Below are 22,033 nucleotides of genomic sequence, written 5' to 3'. Positions count from 1 at the left end.
ATCCGGCTCTGTGCTGACAGCTCAGAGCCTAGAGCCTGCTTTGGATTCTGTGTCTCCCTCTCTCTCTGCCCCTCAGATGCTCGCACTCTGTCTCTCTCTCAAAAATAAATAAACATTAAAAAAAAAAGAGTTAAAATGTATTAAAATGTATTCTTAAGGACCACAGTGATGCCACATTTAATTTCATTGACAAGACTATAACAAATGTATATGTATATTAAGCTGTTTTTTTGGTGGTTAATATATATATATATATATATATATATATATATATATATATGTAAATTTGTCACTTTAACTTCACATATAGTATGGCTATTTAAAAAAATAGTATTAATGAGGATGTGAAGAATTTGGAAACTCTGTGTATTACTGATGTGAATGTAAAAAGTATAGCTGCTATGGAAAACAGTATTGCAATTCCTCAAAAAATTAAACACATAATTACCATATGATATAGCAATTTCACTTGGGGGTATACATCCCAAAGAGCGGAAGCAAGCACTCAAACAGATATTTGTACACCTGTGTTCACTACAGCATTATATGAATATTAGCCAAGTGGTGAAAGCATCCCAAATGTCCATCAGTGGATAAATGGAAAAAGAAAATGTGGGGCACCTGGGTGGCTTAGTCAGTTGAGTATCTGACTTTGGCTCAGGTCATGATCTCACAGTTTGTGAGTTCAAGCCCCACATCAGGCTCTATGTTGACAGCTTGGAGCCTGGAGCCTCTTCAGATTCTGTGTGTCTCTCTCTGCCCCTCCCCCACTTGCACTCTGTTTCTCTCTGTCTGTCTCAAAAATAAACATAAAAAAAAAAGACGAAGAAGAAAGGGGCATCTGGGTGGCTCAGTCGGTTAAGCATCTGACTTCAGCTCTGGTCATGACCTTGCCATTCGTGAGTTCAAGCCCCGCGTTGGGCTCTGTGCTGATAGCTCGAGCCTGGAGCCCACTTTGGATTCTGTGTCTCCCTCTCTCTCTACCCATCCCCAGCTTGTGCTGTCTCTCTCTCAAAGATAAATAAACATTAAAAAAAAGAAATTAAAAAAAAAAAGAAAATGTGGTATATACGTATAATGGAATATTATTCCATCTTAAAAAGGAAAAGAAATTTTGACACATGCTAAAATATGGATAAACCTTGAAGACATTATGCTAAGTAAAATAAGGCAGTCACAAAAGGATAAATATTCTGATTCCACTTACATGAGGTTCCTAGAGGAGTCAACTTCATAGAGCCAAAAAGTAGAACAGCGGATGCCACGGGGAGGGGGCAGGAGGATTCGGAGTTAGTGTTTAATGGGTACAGAGTCTTAGATGAGAAAGATGAGCAAGTCTGAAGACACATAGTGGTGATTGTTGCAGAACAATGTGAATGGACTTAATGCCGTAGAACTCTCTACACTTACAAATGCTTCAGGGATTTGTCTCAAATTATAACAAACATTTTTTTTTTTTTTTGCTTTCTGTATGTATTAAGAATACAAATAATGATATTGCTTTATTTATTTTAACAACAAAAGGAAGAGTAATCCCATGGAGAAAGCAAATAAATGTTGGGGCTAAAGAAAAATTACCCCCAATGATTACATCAGCAAATTTATTTACAGACATGTTTCTAAAGAAGATCACACGCTGGGGTTAGTCTACCTGGGTTCATAATTAGGCTCCACCATTTGAGACTTTGAGAAGTCCTTTAACCTTTCCAAGCTTAATTTTTTCGTTTGTAAGATGTGGATAATAAAAGTAGCTAAGGCACAGTGTGATAATGAAGATTCAAGTAAGAATATAGGTCAAGTGTACAGAAAAGTACCTGGTACAAGAGCAAATACTACATATAGTCAGTTCAGCATCTGACTCTTGATTTTGGCTCAGATCATGATCCCAGGGTTATGAAATCAAGCCCTGCATTGGGCTCTGTGCTGAGCATGGAGCCATGCTTAAGATTCTCTTTCTCTCTCTCCCCCTCTCCCCTGTTCATACACGCTCTAAAGTAACAAAACAAAACAAAAAAAACTTCAAGTATGGAAACATGGATAAGAGAAACACGTAATATAATTCTATAAAATTAATAAATTAATAAATTAATAAAATTAATAAAATTAACTAGTTTGAGGAAGGGGGCAGGAGGGAAAAATATAATTAACTAGTTTGAGTTTTTCTTCCATCTTTTTCAGTTTTCCCAGACCTCTCTGGACTGCCAATTTTCTCCAAATACTCACCCTCCCCCATTCTTTCTTATAGTAATAGAATTTCCTGAGGTTTTGCCGGACACATGGTACCCTGACTGCCTTCCCTACCCTTCCTTAAAACTAGTTGTGGCCACGTGATATACAATGGGACAAGGGACTGTCAATGAGGTGATGAGTGAAATTCCTGGCTCATCTCTTTATAGAGGCTTATCTCACCAGCTGTTAAATGCAGATGATGATGACCTTAAAAGCCACAATAGCGAGGACTGCAGAACTATCCCTTCCTGGGCAGATCACTCATCTATGTAGTTAGTTGCAAGGCAAATAAACCTTACTTTAAAAATTATGTAAAACAGGGGCACTTGGATGGCTCAGTTGGTTGAATGTCCAATTTTGGCTTGGGTCATGGTCTGGTAGTTTGGGAGTTTGAACCCTGCGACAAGCTCACTGCTGTCGGCGTGGAGCCTTGGAGCCTGCTTTGAATCCTCTGTCCCCCTCTCTCTGCCCCTCCCCACTCATGCTCTTTCTCTCAAAAAACAAATAAACTTAAAAAATATTGTGGTAAAACATATATAACGTAAAATATGCCATTTTAACTATTTAAAAATTATTTAAGACCTTTATTAACAGGCGCTTGCCAACTGTTGACTTTTTTTTTTTTTAATTTTTTTTTTCAACGTTTATTTATTTTTGGGACAGAGAGAGACAGAGCATGAACGGGGAGGGGCAGAGAGAGAGGGAGACACAGAATCAGAAACAGGCTCCAGGCTCTGAGCCATCAGCCCAGAGCCCGACGCGGGGCTCGAACTCACGGACCGTGAGATCGTGACCTGGCTGAAGTCGGACGCTTAACCAACTGCGCCACCCAGGCGCCCCGCCAACTGTTGACTTTTTGAAAAAAATCACTTTTTGAAAAAATCAAGTTGTAAACTTTCATTACACATTAAAAATGAGGTTCTTAAAAATCTCAACTTGACCAGATAGGAAAACAGTTTAAAAACCTTTAAAGACATATTGAGAAAAATCAGGCTTAAATTAAAAAAAAATATTGGTCATTACCAAAAAGAGATGTCTTTAGGTAAAAATAATAAAAACCCCATGTTGCATAGATAATGCAGATTAGAAGTTTTAGTTATCTGTTCAATGGACAAAAGGCAAGCACTTCAGGTCTTCAGCTCCAATCTTTTGTCCATTTCTTTTTTTTTTTTTTTTTATGTTTTAATTTTTACATTTGCGAGACAGAGAACAAGCAGGGCATGGGCAGGGAGAGAGAGACAGAATCTGAAGCAGACTGCAGGCTCGGAGCCGTCAGCACAGAGCCCAATGCGGGACTCAAACTCATGAACTGAGATCATGACCTGAGCCAAATGCATAACCGAATGAGCTACCCAGGTACTCCTTGTTCATTTCTTATTGTTGGAATTTCATATTCACTTCTTGTGGAAGGATGAAACCATATGATGGTAGAGAAGGTAAGCTGGCATTTACTCAGCCAGCAGACTACTTCTCAGCCTGTAGATTTGGCTGCTTTGGTCTCCGTGCCATCTTGTGGTTTAGGGTTTTCTGGTTGTCTGTATGGGTCGCTGAAGTTGTATCGGCAGTGACCCTGAGGTGGCTGCTGACACTGGGTCTCATCTTGATTTTCCTTACTGTCTTCACTGCCATCCTCTCTAGGCTGTCTCTGGTGAGGAGGACCCCTGTGGAGTCGTGGTCTGCCTTGCTCTCCTTCACTCTGCTTGCCAGTGCCCTCCAGCACTTCTCCCTGCACGGGAGGGTTGGAAGACTGGTTGCCACCCCTGGCAGGTAGGAACCATGGCCTGCAGGAGGGCAGGCGTGGTAGGGTCTGGCCTTTGGGAGCACCGTTCCAGCCCTTCTCTCCCAGCCCCCACCTCACTATTCTGGTACTTCTGTGGGTAACTGTGGGGAGGAGCCCCACGACAGAGAATCAGTAACAGTTACCATCAGCTGTGCATTTACTGCCTAGTGCTGGGGCTCCATGAGGGCCTGTCACATTTGCTGCCTCCATACCCTTTCCTTCTCCAACACCAAACTCCAGTCTCTCCCTCTCCTACAATGTGCAGGTATCTCCCTGGGTTATTCTTTTTTTTTTTTTTTAATGTTTATTTATTTATTTTGAGAGAGGGAGAGAGAGAGAGAGAAAGCACACATGAATGGGGCAGAGGGACAAAGAGAGAGGGACAGAGAATCTCAAGCAGGCTCCATGCTCAACATGGAACCCAATGTGGGGCTCGATCCCACAACCATGAAATCATGACCTGAGCTGAAATCAAGAGTCAGATGCTTAACCCACTGAGCCACTCAGGTGCGCCCACACCGGGTTATTCTTTATGGCAGTCTGGAGCAGAAACGCATCTTCCTTGGTCTCATTCCTGTTGATGAAACCACAATTGTTTCTTACATGCTGAACCACTTGACAGTTCCGAAAATCTTCGTTGTGATGACCTGTCTCTGCTGACCATGGAGGTGAGGGGGCCTAGGGTCTGCAGAGCAGAGGGTGGGTGAGGGCTGGGTCCCCCTCTCCCTGCTTGTGGTGGCTGTGATGGTGACTGGGCTGGCTGAGGTAGCTGCATCTCCTCGGGGTGTCATGCGAACTGGCCAGTGGGGGCTGGGCTGCTCAGGGCTCTCTGGTCCCACTCCCGCTGGAACTCCCATTTTAAACATTTTTCAGTGTACAATTCAGTAGCACAAATTGCATTTATGCTATTGTGCAACCACTACTACTATCTGTTTCCAAAACTTTTCCAACACTCCAAACGGAAACTTGGTAACCATTAAACAGCAATTCTCCAGTGTCCCCAACCTCTGCCAACCACTAATCCTTTCTCAAGAGAAATAACTTTTATTTTATTTGAGTCACTATGCTTTTGGCTGGCTTTTGTTAGCTGCTTAACCTGTAACCTTATACCCACAGAGGCTGATATTAGGAATAGGATATTGCTATAAGAAAAATGAAAAATGTACGGGAATGGAAGGTAAGGACAAAGACAGTGCAAGCTGGGAGGGTGACAATCCTTATACCCCATGGTAACATTTGTTAAAGCTATTTCATAGCATTACTTGGAAGGCAGGGCAATTACCTACAGAGTCTTAGCTCTAGAGGAACTGTTGGGGGAAAACTAACAATGTTGGTGCATGTTTGTTGTTATCTGTGGCTTTTAGAAAGACTACATAAGAGAGATGAACTCAAGTTCTCAAGTGAGAAGCGATCAGTTTGCAAAGATGGAAGGAAAAGACTTCTCCCAGCAGAGATTCTGTCTATGGCCTACAATCTGGGCCTTCAGACGGCTGGAAAAGCTGACTGCTCTGTACTCCTAACATTGGGAGAAAAGACTGTCACTCAGAGTTACTGAATTGTAGAGATGCATTTGAGAATGTTGCCTTCCTCCTCAAGCCTACTGTTTCAGAAGGCCCCAAAACAGACTCCATTAAATTGAAAAAAAAGCAGGATGGATAGGATATATGAGCCAATATAAAAAGATCTGGTAGGTTTAAGAAATGTTGACCAAAACATTATTTGGGTGTAAACGTTTTAACATGGATCTGACTAGAAGCAAACAGACAATAAACCTACTAAGTTTTTGAGGGAATTGTATTACCAAAGGCATCATGAGCTTGGCCTACAAAAGCTTGAGGTTATTTGATCCCTAAAGCAATCCTCAGGTGTCAAACCAGCATCAGCAGGCATCTTTATTAGTAGCTGCCCAGGATATAGTCATGGAAGGTAACAGGAAAGAAAGAATTTCTGGCAGGTAAAACCAGGCGTCATGGAGTACAATTGCTAAAACAAACTCCTATTGGAAAAAAAAAACCCAAATAACTTTAATGAGCTATCCAAGGAACTTCACCAGAGCTTTTTGAAAACTGGTATGGGCCTATGTTTCTCATGCTTTCCTTTTCCAAATAGGAGCTTTTAGTGTGGTTATTCTGTTCCTATTCTATCAGTGGGTGTGCATGGTGGGGATGAATGGACCAGACAACTTGCCCTCTCTTTCACAGGCTGCTAGATAATGAGAAGCTACAAGTGGGGAGGACTCCAGACATGCAGGGGTTTGAGCTCAAGGCAGTAACTGGTTAGAATCTGACATATGGTGAATAGGTTCTATAGGTGGGGGAAAAAAGGAGTTATCTGCAGAGCTAGAGAGGCAGACTGTGGTGGAGCTGGCTAGTTGACTCTAAGAATGCATTTCTATTTCTTCCTTTTTTGGTAATAGAATTCCCTGAGCTGAGCCAAAGACTGCCAACTAAAGTCTATACTTCCCAGGTTCTCCTGCAGCTAGATATGGCTACATGATGGAATCTCGAGTCAATGGGATGTGAATGGAGTTGATGTATGTCATTTCCAGGGCTTCTTAAAAGTGCTGTCTTTATTTTCCTTCTTCCCAAGAAGCTGGGAAATGGGGACAGCTGGAATGGCCTTGGAAGTCACTTGTTGAAGACAGGTGCTCCACGAGCCCTTGACTAGCAACTTAGTGAAAGAATACAACTTTTAGTTTATTTAACCCATTCTATTTTTATTAGAATAGCATAGGATATGGCCACACTGAGGCTGCTAATGAGCAAGGGAAAAGCTAAAAGCTTTCAGGAATTAGGAGGCATAATACTCACACAAATAAGTGTACTGGTCTCTGAGCTAACTCTGACACTGGTAAACAAAGCAAACCTCTTTCTTAAAATCTCCCATAAAGACAAAAGACAAACATTTAGAGTACCTCTTTGCACCTTGTATTAAAAGCCATTTCCATCTTCCTTCTGGTTTCAGGGATGCAACATTTCTTCATGACGGGAAAATAGTGTGGATATTTTAAAGTAATTTTATACTTGTCATCATCTGTCTTTTCTAAACTGTCAATGAAATCATCAGGAAGAGCACCTGCAAAAAATCATTTTCTCATACATCAATTTTTTCCACTCATTATTGGTTGATTTAGCATTGGCATGGTGCCTTTAAGAATCTCTAGGAATTCTGTAGAGTAATTGAAGTTCAAGTAAAATAATGACAATCCTTATAATATCATTTGGATGTTACCGGATTGGGGGTGGTAGTTAGAAGACAGGTGGCTTAGGAGGTGGTAATTCAAAACATGAATAGGCTTCAGTGCACTGGTGCAGATGGTATTTTGATGGAGAACAGGCAAAATTAAGCCAAGAAAGATCCAGAACAGATTAAGAAGACACTAGGTTAAGTGACAATGTAGGGGACATTATAAGGCAAAAAAATGTCAAGGCACTGAAGGCTGTTAAATACCAGTGTAATTTACCAAGAAATATTATGAAATCTCCTTTGGACTATCTCTAAAAACAGTATACACTCTTATTAGCATAAAATCTATGCATGGTTTGGTTGTCTTTTCTGTAGAAGGCATGATGGGCTCTGTAGAAGGCACTGGGTCATTTTTTAAAAAATTCTTTCAACTCTGATTTGACAAATTATGAGGTAACATTATTTGCCTAAATTATATTATTTAATCCAGAAAAAAAAAAAAACCACAGGATTTTACCAAGTTCGGCCTTAGAAAATACAAGGAAGGTATCATCCTCATTGAGATTTTTGTTGAAGTCAATACATAGCTCACTCATTCTTTTCTTCATTGCTTTGATTTCCTGAACAGAGGATACAAATACAGAATATGAACAATAAAATGAAACTTTGATTTTTATTGTCATTGGTCAAGTAAGTTTCACTTTTATATGAAGACTGGCTTCTATACCCAACTATCAGGAAGTACTTTTTTTAAAGGCATACTTGAGGAGTGCTTGGGTGGTCAGTCGGTTGAGCGTCTGACTCTTGATTTCAGCTCAGGTTTTAATCTCAAGGTTTGTGAGTTCGAGCCCTACATCAGACTCCGTGCTGACAGTGCAAAGTCTGCTTAGGATCCTCTCTCTCCCTCTCCCTATGTCCCTCCCCTGCTTGTGTTCTCTCTCTCTCTCAAAATAAATAAATAAATGTTAAAAAAAAAATAAAGATATGCTTGATACAACAGTTCCCTTGCAGTCTTCTCTGCTATGTCCATGAGTATCTGTATGCAACATGTACAAAAAGGCAATTCCAGTGATGCAGTAGAAATTAGCTGTAAACTTGTAAGAGCTAAATAAATTTAGGAGGGATAGTCAAAGTGCACTCTGGCACATGGTATATACACAAAATAAATAGTTGCTGGGTGAATGGATCAATCTAGTAGCTTATTAATAATTAACATATTTCTAATCTTTTCCAATTCAAAGTTTTAATGTAGAAATCAGTATTTGGTGCTGAAGTAAACCAAGAGATAAGAAGTGCAAATTAATTCTATAGTTGCTTTGGAAAAAAGGCTATATCTTAGTGTTACAGAGCTTTGTAAACTGAGGTGATTAATGGGACCTAACATATGTATAAAAACTATTAAGTGGGAAATCAAAGGAAGAAAAAAAAGGAAACCACAAGAAAAAAACATGAGACATTTTTATTAACCTGTCCCATCTTCTAAAAATGCTAGATAATGAAATTTACATAAACCATAATGGTTCTCAAAGCATGGGCCTGACCAGAAGCCTCAATATCACCTGGGAATTTATTAGAAATGCATATTCTTTTTTTTTTTCTTGAGAGACAGAAGAGAGAGAGAGAGGGGCAGAGGAAGATGAAGAAAGAATCTTAAATGGGCTCCATGCCCAGTGTAGAGCCTGAAGCAGGGCTCGATCGCACATCTATGAGATCATGACCTGAGCTGAAATCAAAAGTTGGATGCTCAACCAAGTGAGCCATCCAGGTGCCCCAGAAATGCATATTCTTGAGATTCACACCAAACCAATGAAAACACAAACTCTCAGACATGAAGCCCTGTACTCAGAGCTTTAAAAGCTTTCCAGGTAATTCTGTTGCACGCTAAATTTGAGTCGGCTGACTTAACACATACTGCGCAATACTGTTTTTGGACACTCTGATTGTCACCCCAAACTCCCTTCCCCTCTCCCTCATTCTACAGTAGCCATGTAGATTGGGTGGGACCTGATCCTATCTGAAGTTCCAGGGGTGTGACTCTGTGCCAGTTAGGATATCAATTGGGATGGGACTGGTTCAGGTAAGCCAGGCCTGGCATTATCCTCACTAAAAGGGGATTTGAGATTTGGCATATGATCCAATCTGGGCCACCACTAAGACATGAGGGGAGGTTTGATGGAGACTTCTCTATGTCCTTCTGGATGGTGGAACTTCCCAGTTATACAAGCAAATAAATCTCCTGTTGTTTAAACTGTGTCAACAGGGTTTTGTGAGCTGTAAGTAAACACATTTTAACTAATACAGTGTTCATGCCCCAAATAGATTTGATGAGTGACCAGGAAGACAAAAGGTCAGATAAGTGAGATCAGTCACATTGCTCCTATAACGAGGTAAAGACACAAGGTGTTCAAAGGGCATCTGGGTGACAGAAAGGTACCCGTATGTCAGTGGTACCTTCAGTTGTATCTACTATGCTGAACATCACTTGGTTATTTCCTGTTCTACTGGAACAGGAGAATAGAAGAATGACCTGGAAACAAATCATGGGTTTGTTTTTCCTGTCCAAGAAGAATGAGTTAATTCTACAGCTGAGTTTACTAAACTGGAAGATGTGATCAGCATTAGACAAGAGACAATTTGAGAAGCACTTTTCAGTAGCTAATCTCTCTGGCTTTAAAAGGTTTATGCAGTTGGCCCTTGAACAACAGGGATTTGAACTATCTGGGTCCACATATATACAGATTTTTTTCAGTAAATAAATTTCAGTCCTGTCAGTGTTTTTTCTTTTGCTTACAATTTTCTCAGTAACATCTTTTTTCTGGCCTTCTTTAAGAATACAGTATATAATACACAAAACATACAAAATACAAGTTAATTGACTACATTATGGATAAAGTTCCTGGTCAACAGGAGACTTTAGTAGTTAAATTTCTGGGGAGTCAGAAGTTATATGTGCATTTCTGACTGTGCAGGGGGTCACCACCCTGACCCTCAGGCTGTTCAAGGGTTAAATGTATTAATCATAGGGTATTTCATTCTAAAATGCTTGTATTAAAACTCTCCATCATATGAACGTAGGGGAAGGGAAGGAAAAATAAGATAAAAACAGAAAGGGAGGCAAACCATAAGAGACTTAATTATAGAGCACAAACTGAGGGTGGCTGAGGGGAAGTGGGTGGCGGGAGGGGCCAGATGGATGATGGGCCATTAAGGAGTGCACTTGTGATGAGCACTGGGTGTTATCTGGAAGTGATGAATCAGTGAATTCTATTCCTGAAACTAATACTACACTACATGTAACTAACTTGAATTTAAATAAAATCTTGACAGAAAAAGAATAAAACTCTCCATCATAAAAATTTTATTACCAGAGTGTGCTATCTCTGTAGGACCAAGGGAGTGAGGATGTAAATCAACTATTAAGATCTGGAACCAGCTTTAAGAAAATGTAAAATACAGTAGGGAAAATAAACCCAGCACACATGAAACAAAGGTAAAATATACAGGATTAAAAAAAATCATGAGTTGTTTGTCAGTCACCATGAGGTTTACAGGAGTTATAGACTTTTTTTTCTTTCTTTTTTTTTTTTTTTAGGGGTTGCAGAATTTAAAAACACTGACTACCAAATACACTGTAAACGGATTTAATATTACGTGTTATTTTCCATATTACAAATGTGTTACTTGTTTTTTTTTGTTGTTGTTGCTGTTGTTGTATTTTGTTTATTTATTCTTTTTCTTTCCAATAAGAAAAATAAACAGGGTGCCTGGGTGGCTCAGTTGGTAGAGCATGCCTCTTTTGATCTCAGGGTCATGAGTCCAAGCCCCACGATGGGTATGGAGTCTACTTAAAATAAAACATTTTTAAAAATTAAAAAAAAAAAAGAAACAAACTCACATTTTGTACTTGTTCTGGAAGATGGAGCCCATTCCTTTTTCCCATTTTAACTGACTTTTCCAAATATCTCCTGGCTTCAGGTTTTATCTTACCCAGATCACAGGTTTCCTGAAATGAAAGAGCATGACAGCCATTTCTGTACAACAGTGCATGGGTATATTATCAACTATGAGACCAAAGCAAATTTATTCATCATCTCTGTTGGGCTATGAAACACATAGGTGATTACGAGGCAGGCTCTTTTGAAGACCTAATTTCTTTTATGCTTAAGTGAGCTTTGCTCATTTAAAAGAGATAAATTAAATAAATAAAAAGCTAACCAGAATTGCTTTGCCTTGCATTAGAATCAAGGGCGTCTGTACTACTTGAACGTGTGATAATAGAAACATTTGCATAATCTCATTCTGAGCATTCTCTATGACCATGGTCTTTTTCATAAAACATATTCCTTATCGCGAATCATCTGGATTTAATTTTCTATCATTTGGCTAACCTGGCTCCACTTGAGAGGCAGGAATAGAAATAATGGGCAAATTCTACACAAATGGAGAGTGGGACTCTTTTGCCAACATACCAAACAAGGACAGCTGGATAAAACCCCAGCCAAAGACTTCCGGCACTTCAAAAATGCCTTACTGTCGTTTGGCAAGAGAGATCAAGAGACGACAGCAAGCAGCATATGAACAAGTGTCTGGGGAAAATGAGTCAACACTGCACAAAAAGGAAGAAAGCTGGACAGAACATTTGAACCCTTATGCAGCAACACAAACAACATCACTGAAAAGAATGGAGGGCCTTGGAGGAGAATGGAAAATTCCCCCAGCAATAGCAAGGTAATAAAAACACCAGATGTTTCTTCAAAACAGGTGGAATATGCATGGCACATCTGGATGGCTGGTCAGTTCATGGTCCTTCGGAGGAAATGGACTGCAGACAGAGTCAGCAGGTGTAATGGACTCAGTGTGGGTGACAGCCAATGAGAGACTTCTGTCTCTAGAGCCTTAGAGATCTACCATTGGGTGCACTCTCTCTCCATGAAGACCTGGGCTGTCCACCCCTGAACTTTATATTTTCCCAACTAAGTATATCTTTGAAAGAACAGTGCTCAGCTTTAGTGTCTGCATTTTAGACTGTTGGTGCAAGCCTTTGCTGCAATAATTCTGTAATTTTTTACATTTTGTTGCAGCAGGCAAATAGCTGTATTTTAACTGAGGGCACTACTTAATATAACAATCTGTATCTCACTTTGCCTGCCAATAAAAAATTTTATGTCCTGGTACTAAAAAGCACTTGTTGTGCATACATTACTCATAGTTTCCTCTGCATTTATTCTCTGTGGAGGCAGAGAACAGTAAGTCTCCTTTTTCTATAATAATCTCCTTTCATATCCATGGAGAACTTCTGAGCATGCTGGCATGACTGGAGTTGGAACCCTCTCTAGTTGGTGTTGGCAAACACTGGGGTCCCCACAGCAGGTGCCTGCAATGGCAAGAGACCCAGAATGACCAGGGGGACTTAAGTGGGCTGTGGGCTGGCTCCCTCAGGGACGGCTAGCAGTTCAAATCACAGAGTTCATGTGGATGTGATTAACCTGGATTTATCAAGGCCGGTTTTAACAGTACCAGAAAGTATGTCCTGAGGTGTGGGGCATGGCAATAGGAGTTTCTAGAAAGTACAATACTGGATGTTGTAAGGTTGGGGAGCATCTAGGCAGGAGCTATATGTAGCAGGGGCAGAAAAAAACTGCAGTGAAAAGGGCCTGTCAAGAGTTGGGTTAAGTTGTGAAGGACCCAAATGAGCAGGCTGAGACTGGGAGCAGAGGGCTTTCCCATCAGGGAAGTGGGCCAAGGCAGAAGCCAGGCACACTGCTGCACAGCAGTGTACCACGTACTTGGTTCCTGGGTTTACCTGGTCACACTGGCCCTGACCTGAGAACAGAGGCTCTTCACCTATCTCAGCAGCTGACGCGAGCAGAATTCTCACTCTGTGCTAAGCTCCATCAGGAGGGGCTCCCCAACTAGGAGTGCCTGGACTTGCTGTATCTGGGAGCACCAGGGCTGCTACTTCAGACAGCCCAGAAGCGTACTCAGCACAGTAAACTCAAAACTCATGGTCTAGATTAGGTAAAAACTATTGACTCCCCCAAAAAGGTAAGACAAGCATAAACAGGTAGAAGGATGTTCTATGAAAAATCTGCCTTGAATTAGGTCTAATTAAAATATGACTAATCATCTGTACTGAAATAGTTGACTGGGCACAAAAATGACACTTAACAAAATTCTGACTCAAATGTAACCAGGCACCATCTGCCAGTCAGACTCTGAGGTCTCGGCAATCTCTGGAGGGCTCTAGTAGGAGTTAAGCACTTCTAAAATGTGCTTCTGAAGCACATTCCTGTCCCAGAGCTGATCATAAGAATATTCTCCCTTACAATCTCCAGGCAAGGTCAGAATTACTGCCCAAGTACTTACTACACTGTTCTGCTGGCCTTGCACCATCCTTGCTGAACAAGAATTGAATCCACTTGAATCCAACAAGGTCTCAGGCCTCTTTGGGTGAAGTTTCTCCTCTTCAGGGTTAGGGCAAGGCCTAAAGTGCTCTGAAGTAACTTTCAAATTTATATAATCTGACAGCAGAGGCACTTAATTCATTTAATCTCTGTGGTGACAAGATTTAGTTTCCCCCTAACCTCTTCCTGTAACAAAGAGCTTTTATATAGAAGCGTGAAAGCACCCGTGCACACGTGCACACACACTTACACATATGCTTGTATATTCATTTTACAGACAAGAAAACTGAAGAGAAGTTCCTGAGATCATTCAGCTATTTATTAGTAAAATATATTACTAATTATTAGTACTATAATTAGTATATATATAATATACAATATATATTATAAATATATAATATATAACATTTATATATATGTTAATATAATTCACATATAAATAAGTGAAATTTCTTAATATCTCCCAAATCCTCCCCACCTTCTATCCCATGACTTTGTCCTTTTCTTCACAAGACCTTCACATTTTCAGTTTCTAAAATATATAGAGGCACCTGGGTGGCTTAGTTCCTTGAGCATCCTACTTTTGATTTCGGCTCAGGTTATGATCTTATGGTTTATGAGATCAAGCCCCTCATTGGACTCTGTTGACAGCATGGAGAATGCTTCGGATTCTCTTTGTCTCTCCCTCTCTCTCTCTCTCTTTCAAAATAAATAAACTTAAAAAATATGTAAATAAAAATTTTTTTCAGTGGGACATTCTATATTGTGTACACAAAGTAGGAATTATAACCGTGTTAAAAGAATCCTGAAAACAGGGGTGGCTGGGTGGCTCAGTCAGTTCAGCATCTGACTCTTGGTTTTGGCTCAAGTCATGTTCCCATGACCCTGTGGGTTCTAACCCCACGTTGGGCTCTGTGCTCACAGTGCGGAGCCTGTTTGGGATTCTCTCTCTCACCCTCTCTCTCTGCCCCACCCCCACTTGTGCTGTCTCTGTCTCTCTCAAAATAAATAAAACTTACAAAAAAAAGAATCCCAGGGCGCCTGGGTGGCCCAGTGGGTTGACCGTCTGACTTCAGCTCAGGTCCTGATTTCCCTGTTCCTGAGTTCAAGCCCCGTGTCGGGCTCTGTGCTGACAGCTCAGAGCCTGGAGCCTGTTTCAGATTCTGTGTCTCCCTCTCTCTCTGCTCCTCCCCCACTTGTGCTCTGTCTCTCTCTCCATCTCTAAAATAAATAAACATTAAAAAAAAAAGAATCCTGAAAATTAAGATAGTATATTCTTTTGAATATCATTTAGAAAAACTGATATGCTAAAGCAAATAGAAGATAACAGAATACAGATTCTATTGCAAAAGCTAAGACAGAGGCATAACTTACTTAAATATGTTATATATGAAGTTTTGTTCTCCTTTTTCCTGTTCATTTATTTAAACATAACTTATTGTCAAATTGGTTTCCATACAACACCCAGTGCTCATCCCAACAGGTGCCCTCCTCAATGCCCATCACTCACTTTCCCCTCTCCCCCATCCCCCATCAACTCCCAGTTTGTTCTCCGTATCCAGTGTCTCTTATGGTTTGCCTCCCTCCCTCTCTGTAACTTTTTTTTCCCCTTCCCCTCCCCCAGTCTTCTGTTAAGTTTTTTTTTTTAAATATGAAATTTATTGTCAAACTGGTTTCCATACAACACCCAGTGCTCATCCCAACAGGTGCCCTCCTCAATACCCATCACCCACCCTCCCCTCCCTCCCACCCCCCATCAACCCTCAGTTTGTTCTCAGTTTTTAACAGTCTCTTATGCTTTGGCTCTCTCCCACTCTAACCTCTTTTTTTTTTTCCTTCCCCTCTCCCATGGGTTTCTGTTAAGTTTCTCAGGATCCACGTAAGAGTGAAACCATATGGTATCTGTCTTTCTCTGTATGGCTTATTTCACTTAGCATCACACTCTCCAGTTCCATCCACGTTGCTACAAAGGGCCATATTTCATTCTTTCTCATTGCCACGTAGTACTCCATTGTGTATATAAACCACAATTTCTTTATCCATTCATCAGTTGATGGACATTTAGGCTCTTTCCATATTTGGCTATTGTTGAGAGTGCTGCTATAAACATTGGGGTACAAGTGCCCCTACGCATCAGCACTCCTGTATCCCTTGGGTAAATTCCTAGCAATGTTATTGCTGGGTCATAGGGTAGGTGTATTTTTAATTTTTTGAGGAAACTCCACACTGTTTTCTAGAGCAGCTGCACCAGTTTGCATTCCCACCAACAGTGCAAGAGGGTTCCCGTTTCTCCACATCCTCTCCAGCATCTATAGTCTCCTGATTTGTTCATTTTAGCCACTCTGACTGGCATGAGGTGGTATCTCAGTGTGGTTTTGATTTGTATTTCCCTGATGAGGAGTGACGTTGAGCATCTTTTCGTGTGCCTGTTGGCCATCTGGATGTCTTTTTTTTTCTTTTTTTTTTTTAACGTTTATTTATTTTTGAAGACAGAGAGAGACAGAGCATGAACGGGGGAGGGTCAGAGAGAGGGAGACACAGAATCTGAAACTGGCTCCAGGCTCTGAGCTGTCAGCACAGAGCCTGACGCGGGGCTCGAACTCATGGACCATGAGATCATGACCTGAGCCGAAGTTGGCCGCTTAACCGACTGAGCCACCCAGGCGCCCCTGGATGTCTTCTTTAGAGAAGTGTCTATTCATGTTTGCTGCCCATTTTTTCACTGGATTATTTGTTTTTTGGGTGTGGAGTTTGGTGAGCTATTTATAGATTTTGGATAGTAGCCCTTTGTCCGATATGTCATTTGCAAATATCTTTTCCCATTCCATCGGTTGCCTTTTAGTTTTGTTGATTGTTTCCTTTGCTGTGCAGAAGCTTTTTATCTTCATGAGGTCCCAGTAGTTCATTTTTGCTTTTAATTCCCTTGCCCTTGGGGATGTGTCAAGTAAGAAATTGCTGCGGCTGAGGTCAGAGAGGCTTTTTCCTGCTTTCTCCTCTAGGGTTTTGATGGTTTCCTGTCTCACATTCAGGTCCTTTATCCATTTTGAGTTTGTTTTTGTGAATGGTGTAAGAAAGTGGTCTAGTTTCAAAAGTCTGCTAGAACTGATACATGAATTCAGCAAAGTTGCAGGATACAAAATCAAGGTACAGAAATCAGTTGCATTCTTATACACTAATAATGAAGCAACAGAAAGACAAAGAAACTGATCCCATTCACAACTGCACCAAGAAGCATAAAATACCTAGGAATAAACCTAACCAAAGATGTACAAGATCTGTATGCTGAAAACTATAGAAAGCTTATGAAGGAAATTGAAGAAGATATAAAGAAATGGAAAAACATTCCGTGCTCATGGATTGGAAGAATAAATATTGTTAAAATGGCAATACTACCCAAAGCTATCTACACATTCAATGCAATCCCAATCAAAATTGCACCAGCATTCTTCTTGAAGCTAGAACAATCAATCCTAAAATTCGTATGGAACCACAAAAGCCCCCGAATAGCCAAAGGAATTTTGAAGAAGAAGACCAAAGCAGGAGGCATCATAATCCCAGACTTTAGTCTCTACTACAAAGTTGTTATCATCAAGACAGCATGCTTTGGCACAAAAACAGACACATAGACCAATGGAATAGAATAGAAACCCCAGAACTAGACGCACAAAAGTATGGCCAACTAATCTTTGACAAAGCAGGAAAGAATATCCAATGGAAAAAAGACAGTCTCTTTAACAAATGGTGCTGGGAGAACTGGACAGCAACATGCAGAAGAATGAAACTAGACCACTTTCTGTTAAGTTTCTCAAGATCCACATATGAGTGAAAACATATGATATCTGCCTTTCTCTGCCTGGCTTATTTCACTTAGCATAATACCTTCCAGTTCCATCCACGTTGCTGGAAATAGCCAGAATTCATTCTTTTCATTGCCAAGTAGTATTCCCTTATATATATATACCACATCTTCTTTATCCACTCGTCAGGTGATGGACATTTAGGCTCTTTCCATAATTTGGCTATTGTTGAAAGTGCTGCTATAAACATTGGGGTACATGTGCCCCTATGCATCAGCATTCCTGTATCCTTTGGGTAGATTCCTAGCAGTGCTATTGCTGGGTCATAGGGTAGTTCCATTTTTAATTTTTCGAGGAACTTCCATACTGTTTTCCAGAGCAGCTGCACCACTTTGCATTTCCACCAACAGTGCAAGAGGGTTCCCGTTTCTCCACATCCTCGCCAGCATCTATAGTCTCCTGATTTGTTCACTTTAGTCACTCTGACCAGTGCGAGGTGGTATCTCAGTGTGGTTTTGATTTGTTTTTCCCTGATGAGGAGTGATGTTGAGCATCTTTTCATGTGTCTGTTGGCCATCTGGAACTTTTATTTATTTTTTTTTAACGTTTATTCATTTTTGAGAGACAGAGAAAGATAGAACATGAGTGGGGGAAGGGCAGAGAGAGAGGGAGACAGTATCTAAAGCAGGTTCCAGGCTCTGAGCTGTCAGCATAGAGCCTGATGCGGGGCTCGAACTCACAAACCGAGAGATCGTGACCCAAGCCAAAGCTGGGCGCTTAACCTACTGAGCCACCCAGGTGCCCCTTCTGTCCTTTTAAATGTTGTTTTCTGTTAGGTTTCTATCTGACTATTGTGAAGCAGGCATTCTTAGGCAGCTGCCTATGTTCCCAGACAGGAGGGCCACACAAAGGCCTGCTTGCTTACTACTAATTCAACTTACCACCACAGGAGCCCCTGCTTTGGTCTGAGTCACAGCACAATGAGGACATTGGGAGTGGGAAGTGTCATCCTGAACGAAGACACATTTAACTGGGGCCAGTTTAGCTTGATTCGGCATACATTCACCGAGCTCTCACTTACACTAGGTACCAGGGAAAGAAAGATGAATATCCTGCAAGTGCTTTAAGTAATATGAAAGAAAAAAGATACATTAGCAGACAATGTCAGGATCACATAGTGAGTGAAGACAGAGTTAAGCACTCAGGAAGCACAAGAGTGGTGTCTGGCTAATGGAGAAACTAAGGCAAGGTAGTTGATGCTTTGTTTCTAGGCTTTTAAAGCCTCACAAAGCTACAAGTTTCAGTAGTTCTGATTATGACCAATAACTAGACTTACGTATTTCAAAATCAAGAAGGGATGGTGTAGGTTAAGACACTTATCATTACCATGCTGAATTTTGGACTTAGTTTTTTCCTTCCTTGCCACTCTCCCTTTTTTCTTCTCTTTTCTTTGTTTTTCTTTTCTTTTCTTTTTCTTTTCTTTTCCTCTTTTCTTCCATTCCTTCCTTTCTTTCTTTTTTGCCATGGTTTTAAGGCATGTTTCCTGTATTTTAATTTGGCATGAGGCTTCCATGGCTGGTGGAATACAAAAATGTATAATGCTTCAAAGCATTATTTTACACTTTAAAATTAAAACTTTTCACTAGGTGGCTAAGATTAATCAGCCTTGCAAAAGGCTCTGAAAGATTAGTATAAACAATATTAAAATAGATAACTGTATTTCTCAATTCAGCTTGCATAATTGAGACTCTTATTTCACTAAAGAGTCCCTCTTCTGTGCTTATTACTCAGTAGTCCACTGGAATAAAATGTTATATGCCTGGACTGTTTCAACATAGAGACAGTGCACATTTTTCTCACCAATATGGCTTGAAAGAGGGTCTATGAAACCTTTGCTGGCTTTAGCCAACAACTAAGAAACCTTTGTCAGGATGGGGAAACACCAAGATCTGTGGCCTTGACTGCTGGCTTTTGATACCTGGACATTTTTAACTGAAAGGAATAAGGAGATGTTTGTTTTAATTTCTTATTCCTTTTTTTTTTTCCTGGTAGAATTAAGGATAAATTTAACATGTTAAATTTGCATGTAATAATTTTTATATAACAAAGGGGTAAAATTACATATACATGTTATAAAGACAAATGAAATCTACCCTTTAACTTATGAAAAAGAATATTAACAACACTGCTATACTTTCCTATGCAACAGGTAACCATTCTCTTGAATTTTATATTAAACATTTTTTTTTTCATTTTTACCAGTATGTATACATTTGGTTTGCTTCTTTTTGAGCTTGGTAAAATGATACTGAGTTGTAGGTAGTGTTCTGGGACTTTTTTCTTTCACTGTTACTCATATTCAGCCATGCTGTTGCATGTTGCTGTAGTTTATTTACTTTACTGCTATAAAATATTCCAATGTAAATATAATAAAATTCATTGATCCACTTTCCTGCTAATGGAAATCTAAGTTGTTTCAGTGTTTTGCTATTATAGATAATGTTGTTATGCACAAGTGTCCAATTTCACCTGTGTACAAATGCAAAACTATTTCTAGATAAATGGGGAGGTAGGAGACAGTGAGGATATGCTGAGTTATGGAGAATGTGAGATCCTACTTCATAATATTAAGTTTTTCTCCAAATTAGTTATTACTCTAATTTTTTAATTAATTTACACCTTTACCAGTAATGAACAAACATTCCCATTGATTCACATTCACAGATTGTTGGCACTGCTAGACTTCTTAGATTTTGCAAATCTAGTGAATGAAATGGTATCCTATTGGGATCTTCATCTGCATTTCCACAATTACTGACGAGGTTGAACATCTTTTCATGTTTAATTGACATTTATGTTTCTTCTGAAATATCTTTTCATGTCCTTTGCCCATTTTTCTTTTGGGATTTGTTGTTGTTGTTGTAGCTCTTTATATATCCTAGGTACTAATGCTTTGCTAGTTTCCTGTTTTATAAATTTCTTAATTTAATATTTGTGTATTTCACTATTTTTTAGTTTTAGTGTCTTTTCACATTATTAATAGAAGTTCTTTATTTTTTCTAAGTCTCAAAGTTATAAATGGGCATTTGTTTTTATTTATTTTTTATTACTTTTTTTAATGTTTATTTATTTTTGAGAGAGAGACAGAGCATGAGCGGGGAAGGGGCAGAGAAAGAGAGGGAGACACAGAATCTGAAGCAGGCTCCAGGCTCCAAGCCATCAGCACAGAGCATGACGTGGGGCTTAAACTCACAGACCACAAGATCATGATCTTAGCCGAAGCCAGAGGCTTAACCAACCTAGCCACCTAAGCTCCCGTATTTTTTTTTTTTTAAGTTTACTTATTTTTGAGAGAGAGAGAGTGTGTGTGTGAGCAGGGGAGAGGCAGAGAGAGAAGGAGACTTAGAATCGGAAAGAACAGAATGCTTAACTGACTAGGCCATCCAGGAACTCCAGAAGTTCTTTATTTTAATGCAATCATGTTTATCCGTCTTATGCTTTAGTTAGGACTTTGGGGTCTTGTTTCACAAATACTTCTCTGCTCAGGTATCATAAAGACATATTCCTATATAATTTTCGAAAAGTTGTTTCTCAGTTTGCTTGTGAGGAGAAGAACCAATTTTTTCTTTCCCACATTTGAAAACCCCTGTCCTAGCACCAATTACTAAAGGCCTAGCTTTCAGATTGGTCACCAACTGTTTCTAGCTTTAGTTTATGATCAATGACTAAATATTTACCTCTGTGGCTCTTGAGAAGTTACCATTTCTGAACTTCAGTATCTCCATTTATAAAAAAGGGATGCCTCACAAGCTTGGTAGGAAAGTTAAATTAGATAACTATACTGCTATGTAAATGTAAAGTACTAATCACACATAAGAAGGAGGCAGGAAGACTATGGCACACTGGTTAGTCTCAGGCTCTATTATAATTTCATCCATCTAGAGTCAACACATGACTTATTTTGGAGGTTTTGAAACATGACTGCAAATAAGTTGATACTCCTTAGACTGAGATGTCGTGTCCCCTGAATTCGGGCAGATCGCAGTGACTGGTCAATCAGTACAGTATGGCAGAAGTGATGCTAGGTGACTTCTGAGGTCAGAAAATGTAACGGCGGCTTCTGTGGAGTTTGTGGAAACACCATTCTTGGAGTCCTGAGTCTCCATGAAACAAGTCCTACTACCCTGATGCTGCCATGCTATGAGGAGACCCAAATTAGGCCACATGAAGAGACAACATGTAGGTGCCCAGACATGACACCAAGAGAGAGATGTCTGGTTAGCCTCCACATGCTTCAGCTCCAGCCACCACTTCCTTTTTCCATGTAAGACCCCAAGCCAGAGCTACCCAACTGATTGATTCCTTTCTGAATTCCTGATCCACAGAAACCATGACAGAAAAAAAAAATGATTGCTGCTATTTTTAGGCAGTAAGTTTTGAAGTAATAGATTATACATCAATAGATAACTGGAAGGCTTACTGAACGCAGATTTTGCACAAAGAACTGAGAAAAGTAATTTCATATATTTTTTAAAGATTTTATTTTTTAAGTAATCTCTACACCCAATGTGGGGCTTGAACTCAGAACCCTGAGATCAAGAGTTGCATGCTCCACTGACTGAGCCGGCCAGGTGCCC

General features: G+C 40.0%; 1 protein-coding gene across 1 annotated transcript in view; it reads right to left on the bottom strand.

Annotated features, from left to right (window-relative positions):
* The window catches only part of NLN (neurolysin), a 66,320-nt gene that overhangs the window by 36,527 nt on the left and 7,760 nt on the right, over nucleotides 1-22,033 (bottom strand). Inside the window, exons 3-5 of the mRNA XM_047087274.1 lie at nucleotides 11,091-11,198; nucleotides 7,713-7,815; nucleotides 6,924-7,084 (exon numbers count right to left, since the gene is read on the bottom strand). Of these exons, the coding sequence (XP_046943230.1) occupies nucleotides 6,924-7,084; nucleotides 7,713-7,815; nucleotides 11,091-11,198 (372 nt within the window). The remainder of the gene's footprint in view (nucleotides 1-6,923; nucleotides 7,085-7,712; nucleotides 7,816-11,090; nucleotides 11,199-22,033) is intronic.

Source organism: Lynx rufus, unplaced genomic scaffold, assembly GCF_022079265.1.
Source record: "Lynx rufus isolate CCGP_SWC_20201006 ecotype Redwood Valley unplaced genomic scaffold, mLynRuf1.p SCAF_1, whole genome shotgun sequence".
NCBI classification, from domain to species: domain Eukaryota; kingdom Metazoa; phylum Chordata; class Mammalia; order Carnivora; family Felidae; genus Lynx; species Lynx rufus.
The sequence above is the reverse complement of the archived record's forward strand: the minus strand, read 5'-3'. Positions and strand labels throughout refer to the sequence as shown.